The 7,847-nt window shown below is 28.2% G+C and overlaps 1 protein-coding gene across 1 annotated transcript; it reads left to right on the top strand.

Moving 5' to 3' along the window:
- Positions 1–5,595: 5,595 nt before the first annotated feature.
- On the top strand, positions 5,596–6,546 carry LOC106754596. The gene is made up of 3 exons (XM_014636635.2): positions 5,596–5,777; positions 6,100–6,161; positions 6,257–6,546. Exons 1-3 carry the CDS (start codon positions 5,702–5,704, stop codon positions 6,437–6,439), a joined length of 321 nt encoding a protein of 106 aa, XP_014492121.1. The 5' UTR covers positions 5,596–5,701; the 3' UTR covers positions 6,440–6,546.
- The last annotated feature ends 1,301 nt before the right edge of the window (positions 6,547–7,847 follow it).

The following is a 7,847-nucleotide window of genomic DNA, read 5'->3' as shown; positions in this document are numbered from 1 at the left end:
AAACATCCTCACTTTTGTTCTTAAGCATTGCATAGAATTCATAAGTTTCAGATATTCGAAAGCAATTCCGTGTTCGTTGGGAGACGACTTAGGGTTACTTTAGCCCTATCTACTTTCTTGAATACTACTAGGCAATACTGAAGTTGCCTTGAAAAGTAGTATTAATTTGATAGCTTCAACGACAACTTATCAGTTTGATACAATCCATTACAATAATTTTTTTAAAATATTAACGTCCACATGATTGGAAAGTGGACATTCCATAATTTTATCAAGTAGACATTCCTCTCCTCATGAGTCAATCTTCCATTCAAAACATCAACAAACTTGGTTTTGAAAGAATGTTTCACAAACAACTACATAAAAAAAAAAACTTTTCACCTTAGAACAATCCAAAAAATAATTAACAAAACAAGAAACACAAATTGGCAAAGAGGAAAGGGGAAAGGCTAAATGGAAAATGGGAAAGAAGAAGTGGAAAAAGGGAAAGGAAAGGGGAAAGGACAAGGGAAAGGGAACATGCGAAAGGGGAAAGGGAATAGTGGAAATATCTTGCTCTCATCATCGAAGTCATCGGAGTTTTCCATTTCTCACAACAAAAATAATGGAAAGGAGAACATGTTTCTCCCCGGGTTGCTTTGCCGAAGAAGATGAAGCTAAAATGGAAGAAATGAGAAAAAAGAAAGCTTGAAGAGAGAAAGGAGAGAGCTTGAAGAGAGAAAGGAGAAGGCTTAAAGAGAGAAAGGAGTGAGCTTGAAGAGAGAAAGGAGAAAGCTTGAAGAGAGAAAGGAGAGAGCTTGGAGAGAGAAAGGAGAGAGAACGATGAAAGAGGTTAGAGAGAGGACGAAAATGGAGTAAGGGAAAAGGGAAAAAAGGGGGAATGGAAAATGTGAAACGAAAAATGTGAAACGAAAAATGGATAGGGAAAAGAAAATAGCTTGTCACTAGAGCTTTCCATTGCTTCACCGGAGTCTCGCCAGATTGCCTCGTTGGAGAAGATGAAGCTTGCTTCGTGAGAGAGAAAGAGAGAAAGGAGAAAAAGCACACACACAAAATGAAAATCAAAATGCACAATGGAGGGAGAATGAAAACAAATATGAGAGGAGAATTTTCGGAAACCAAATCCATTAACTCTTGCATGCCAACTTTAACAAAAAATAAAATATTTTAAATGACTTAATAGCTTTTTGACACGTATATATTATCAAATTGTTGTTAAAACTACACTATCAACATATCACGATCCAAAGAAGAAAAGATGGTGAAAGGTAGATGGAGGTGGATAGTGAGAAAAGAGGAAGAAAGGAGAAGTGGAAGGTGGTGGGAGGTGAGGAAGGAAAACAAAAGAAATAAAAGGAGTTCTAAAATGTAGAAAATAACTTATACTTTGACATGCACGTATCTAAAAAATAGACTACACCGACTATATTTAAAAAAAAAAAAACTCAATTAAGTGAAAAAATAAATAAATTATATAAGTAACCAATAAACCAAATAAAAAACAATTTATTATTTAAACCTTAAAAAATCATAAAGAAATTTTTGATTTTTTTTTAATTTATACAAGTTAACTCAAAAATATGCAATGTCTTAATTATGAAAAAGTAGAATAGACCTAATAAACTGCAACTTTAACTTGGCTCTAACTCCTAGCCAATTTTTGGTTATTGAAAACAAACTAGGACAAACTCAAATAAGTGGAAGTTATCATCCCTAATGGTTAGCACCATATCTTATAGGTTTAATCCTCTTTTTGGTCTCTAAGTTATAAGCTGCTGTTCAGTTTAGTATCCGCTTTTAAAAATGTCAACCTTTAATCCCTAAGTTATAAAAAATGTTTCAAATCAGTTCCTGTAGTTAAATATCCACTAACGGAGTTAATTTTTTCTCTCTCTCACTCTCCTGTTTCTCTGAATTTCTCTGAAGCTTTTTCTTTCTCTCTCTGAATTTCTCTATTTCTCCTTCTTTATGTTTAAATATATATTTTTCTTTCTCCGCAGTCAAAACTCACCACTACCAAACCCTCTTCCGGCACCACCACCTCCACTTGCTCCTCCTCCTCCACCTCCAAACCCTTAGAATCCCTTCCGGTGTTGAATATCCAGCCATTGCTGGTCTTAGAGAATGGCTTCCCAAAGGTGGAATATACTCTCCTGGATCCTATGTCACCCCAAAATTTGATAGCTATTCTATAATGGACATTAGTAATGGAAATGAGTCCAGTGAGGATTCTATATTCAGTCCAGAGTTGGTGTCTGCTTTTGAACACTGTATGAAGAAACTTGAAGCAGAGGAAGAGAACATTCTGAAACAAATTGTAGAGCATGTGGATGAAGAAAGTGAAGCAAGCAGCACCAAGAAAGAACATTATACATAAAAGTCGCACTCACACTTCAGGTGAATTTTGTTTATAACGGATAAATAGCAGACAATGTTGTCATTTCTAGTCTTCAATATTGTTCACATCTTCAATGTCTGTGCATGTGAATTTCCAGTTCACATATTTTCATTCGAGAGTATTTTGGAAAGAGGTGCAATTTTTATATAACAGTGAATGTAAATTTACGTTCATTTTATAATGCCTTCACCACCTTTCTGTATCATATCACAGTTATAAAAATATTGGACATTAAATTTCATTACAAACTAAATCACAGTGTTTTTTTTATTTATTTTACATTTAAAAAACATTAGTAAAATTATTTTATTTTACATAAAATTGTTTCAATTTACTAGAAATAGATAAAAACGTTAAAATAATATTTCTAGAACTTTAATTTTTATAAAAATGAAATTCCTTTAGATGATTTGCAAAATGTTTTTTTTTTCGTGGATTACAAATCACAATATTTAACTTATTGTATAATGTTCGTTAATACTATGTTTAAAGTTGAAAAAAAAAAAGAATTTTATTAAAATCAACCATCATAATAAGTAATTTTTGAGACTATGTTAATAAAAAAATCTATAAAAAAGTAACATTAAATCCAAATATAAAAATACAACAAAAAAATAAAATCGCAAAGCATGCGCTTAAAAAGGTAACTAAATATTTTTCTCACTGGTTTTTCTAAAAACTCCATGCTTTTATCATTTTTATGATAATCATAAAAACACCAATAATAATAACAATAAAACTGTTTCTAAAGAGAGAAAAGAACGAAAAAGCTTTATAGACGAACACCACTTTGGTTTCATCATACACTCACTCTCTTTGTTGCGTTCTTCAATCTAGTATGGGAAACGTATTGAACGAATAGCTCCAAGGTTGCCTTTAAGAACAACAACAGATTTTGACAAGTTCCGAATATCCCAAACACGACATGTTATGTTTTGCGTGTGAATCCACTGTGCCATGCATGCGTCCGCGATGGTAGTTACATTGGAAGATACAGTTTGAAGTCGAACCCTTTCGTGTCTGTTACTTAACTGGTTGGAGGAATGAATCAAAGTATCGCAGCCATGGAAGAGAAAAGCATTATCAGCCGCAAACCACCTTGCTCTTCTGCTTGTGGAGCTATCCCTTTCTGATTTTGGGAACAATTTTAATAGAATTTAATTATAATTTAAAAAGAATATATAACTCTTTTAGTAAAAATGAAAATAATAATAAAAACAATATACATTTAAACATAAAGAAGGAGAAATAGAAAAATTCAGAGAAAGAAAAAAAAAACTATTAGTGTTCAGAGAAATTCAGAACAACAGAAAAGAGAGAAAAAAAAAATTAATTCGGTTAGTGGATATTTAACTCTCTGAAACAATTTTTATAATTTAAGAATTAAAAATTGACATTTTAAAAAACGGTGACTAAACTGAGACAAAAAAAATTTAAACCTATCTTATATGAACAAAGTTATAAATTTATGAGTAAAAATAAGATATATGTGATAAAAGTATCTTCCATTGAAAGGTCATAACAGTATTATAAGTTTAAAACACATGATTTAATAAAACATTGCCATTTATGTGCTGGTATAACACAAAATTAAAATGAATTATAAAAATAAAAGAATTATCTTGAAATTAACTGTTCTTACAATAAGTTTTAAAAAATATTACCAAAATAAAAAGTTGAGTTTACTGAATTGGTAAGTGAAGTAGAAGAAACAAAATTCAAAAGCAGCCATCTTCTTAAGCTCGTATTTTGTGCAGTTACTTATTGTGTGTCGGTTTATGGAAAATAGAACGTTCATCATTTAATGTTTTAGATGACAGCATCACGTTGACCAAAATTTAAGTATAACACTGAAAGCCATATGATTTGTGAATATTGTGACTGCATCCCAAAATGATTCTTTGCAAATGATTCTGTGCATGGATTTTATAAAATTTACTTCAGAAGTTAACTTGATTTTACATATAATAAAAAAAGTAAATTTATACTACAATAGAATTGTCTTCAAAGAAAACTGTGATGGAAGAAGGAATTTTTATATACAGAATTCATATATTTCTTTAGTATTGTATTTTTTGTTATTAAACATATATAATTAAATTCACACCTAAAATTAAAAAAAATATATATCTTTATATTTATTGATTAAATATTTTTAAGAATTCTTAATGCATACTTTTAAGTTTAACTAATGTTATAAAAAAAAGTTTGAAAAAGAAAATTAATAATTTGAAACTCAATTTATATTAGAAAATTAATATCACTTTGAATTTAAAAGTGATATTTATTTTTAATTTAAAACCTTAAAAAATGAATTTATAAAATTTTACATTAAGTTCATTTTTTTTATTTTTATTTAATGTAGAATTTAAACTCAAACATTCAAAATGCTTTCATTATATTTTACAATAATTTAATTTTACAAAAATAATTTATAAAATAATGTTTACATTTATATATTACAAATCAATTTTATCTATGTGAATTAAATATTTAGAAATAATTTAACAACAATTCAATAAAGGTGTTACAATAGGATAAACTTTATTAAGAATATTTAAGATATAATTTAAAATAAAGTTGAATATTATAAATGGGTTAAATATGTTTTTAGTTTCTATACTTTGAGACGATTTTGGTTTTAGTCCATTTTTAAACTATGGTACAATTTAGTCTTTCAAGTTTAGAAAACTCTGGTTTTAGTCTTTTTCACCAAATTTTTTTAACTTTATTTGTTGTTTCAAACGCGTTTCTTAGTTAACATTGAAGTAAAAATGTGTCAAACAGTATAAACAATCCAATTGTTATAATAAAACATGCTTGAAACAACAAATAAAGTTAAAAAAATTTGATAAAAAAGATTATAATCAGAGTTTTCTAAAGTTGAACGACTAAATTATACCATAGTTTAAAAATGGACTAAAACCAAAATCAGCTCAAAATATAAAGATTAAAAACATATTTAAACCCTATTATAAATTAACCATATTTATATATCCACATTGCAAAAAATATTTATATCAGTAGAACAATATCCCATATTATTTTTTTCATTTGAAAAAGTCAAACGTAATTATGGGATGGGCAATATAGTAATTGTAGTTAACTCTAGAATTCCCCAGGAGTTGGTGATAATGGTCTATCTGTCGGCTATGCTTTCTCTTATATTTTCCTCTGTCAAGTTGCAGGTTTTACCCTATTTCTTTATTTATTGCTAACCTTACATTTCTCTCTCCTCATTCTCTCTCTCTCTCTAACATCTTATCCATATATGCTTGCACCCTCTTACAACACAAGCACAAAATGGAAGAACTCACCAAACTAGCTAAACTGTTCTTCATACTCTTGGCCTTCACATTTGCTGCTCAACAAATACAAGGTCATACTAATCCAAATGCAATCTTCTTCTTCTTCTTCCACAACTTCATTTCTTTTTCTCCTATGCATCCACTTGCTTATATATATACTCAATTATACCTTCTCTGTGTTGGATCTCTTCCTATGTTTTTGTCCGTTATCTGTTTGTTGTAATGATTTTTCCTCTTGATATGCTGAAACATGCTTTATTTTTCATGTTATTGTCTAGCATTTTTGTTTAGTTGTCTCTAATTCAAAAGGGTGCATTGGCATTCAACTTTTTTTGGAGAAATCAAAACTCAAAATTTTCTGTTTCATCATATTTGTCACCATTGTTGCTGCAGTTAATGAAACAGAAGCTAGGGTGTTGGAGTCCTCACAAACTCGAAGAGATCAAAGAATAAAGGTTAATTATGATCAAACTGAATAACTTCTTGGGAAGCTTTGTATTTTTATGTTTCCAAAGTGTTTCTGGTTTCAAATATGTGGAATGATATATAGGGTGACAATGAGGCATGGAGAATGAGGAAATCATGGAGAGCCATGATTGGATCAACAGCACCAACTTGCACTTACAATGAATGTAAAGGATGCAAGTACAAATGCAGAGCTGAACAGGTTCCTGTGGAGGGGAATGATCCTATCAATAGCCCTTATCATTACAGATGTGTTTGTCATAGATGATTGAAACATTGGTTTCTTGTTCAAGGATGTAATCTTTTGTTCAGACAGATTAAGCAGATTTTTGTTTACCTTCACTCATCAACAATTAGTACAATCTTCATTTCTTTTCTAAGTTTCCCTTATATCTTCTCAATCAAGAGCTCAAAAAGGTACACATTTATACCATTTAATCATGGATGTGTCATTATATATATTAGAGATGTATGATTAATGGTATAATATATAATGCTAATATAATATTTTTTTTAACCTTTTTATCCTATTATTTATTTATTATATTGAATTTTATCATTTTTTAATAATTTTTTTAATATTTATAAAACCTTATAAGATAGATTATTTCTATCACTAACCATAATTGTCAAATGGTTAAAAGTACGTTGATGTGATTATTCTAGTTTAGTTATAGTGATATTTTATATTTTTTCATATAAAATTAATCAGGTCAATTTCAATGTATAGAAGAATCATCAATTTTTGTTTATATTTTTAAAAATTAAAAAAATTATTCAACTTTGAAAAGTCACGTTTTTAATTTTTAAATTGAATTATTTAATTAAAAGATAAATGAAAAATATTAAGACCAAACCATAATTAAACCTATTTAAATGCTTCATACTCTTATTTCAATAATTATTGCATTTTGAAATTTTATAGTGAAAATTAAGAGTACAATAAATGTTTTACTTATTTTATTAAACTACATATATAAAGTTAATATTCTTATTACTAATTTATTGTATGTCATGATAGTAACTTATCATGGAACAAAATGACCGTTAATAAATATAATTAACTTATCATTAACATATGAATGATGATTATTACCTAATTATAAAATAGTCACTTATCATGAAATAAGTTATCATAAATAAATATGATTAACTTATCATTAATAATGAGTGATTATCAGTATTTAATTATAATTATAATTGTATATCATTATTGATGTGATTAATCATATAAAAATTTAGATTCTCTAAAAAAATTGTAATCCTTCAAAATAAGTATATTTTGAAAGTACAGTAAAAGTACACAAAAGAAACTAACTTGAAAATCTACTATTTAACTATAGTTAATTTTATATATAATTAATACTATTATGAATTGTTGAAATATGTAATGTGGTTAAAGTGGTTTTAGTTAGTCTTAATTATTTGGATGATTTTTATAGTGTATGATTGGTCGATTCTTAAAGTCAACTTTTTTATTCATGTTGGTCGGATTACTCTCTATAAAAGGTGAATAACTCATCAGTCAAACACATGTCAGTTAATCATGTTATAATTAGACATGTTTAAAAGTAAAATGTGTTTATAAACTTTTAAGTTGTGATTAAGTCAACCTTAATTAAAAGTTCATTTTGAAACTTCTAAATACGGATGTAAGGTAAAAAAGTAAATGTGCA

The sequence above is a fragment of the Vigna radiata genome, unplaced genomic scaffold (genome assembly GCF_000741045.1).
Source record: "Vigna radiata var. radiata cultivar VC1973A unplaced genomic scaffold, Vradiata_ver6 scaffold_441, whole genome shotgun sequence".
Classification (NCBI taxonomy): Eukaryota; Viridiplantae; Streptophyta; class Magnoliopsida; order Fabales; family Fabaceae; genus Vigna; species Vigna radiata.
The sequence above is the reverse complement of the archived record's forward strand: the minus strand, read 5'-3'. Positions and strand labels throughout refer to the sequence as shown.

Bases quoted from the DNA above. Each gene is read 5' to 3' on its own strand.
- LOC106754596 (XM_014636635.2), top strand. From the start codon at position 5,702: ATGGAAGAACTCACCAAACTAGCTAAACTGTTCTTCATACTCTTGGCC. The intron at 5,778-6,099 runs GTCATACTAATC...TTGTTGCTGCAG, and splicing joins TGCTGCTCAACAAATACAAG to TTAATGAAACAGAAGCTAGG. The intron at 6,162-6,256 runs GTTAATTATGAT...AATGATATATAG, and splicing joins GAAGAGATCAAAGAATAAAG to GGTGACAATGAGGCATGGAG.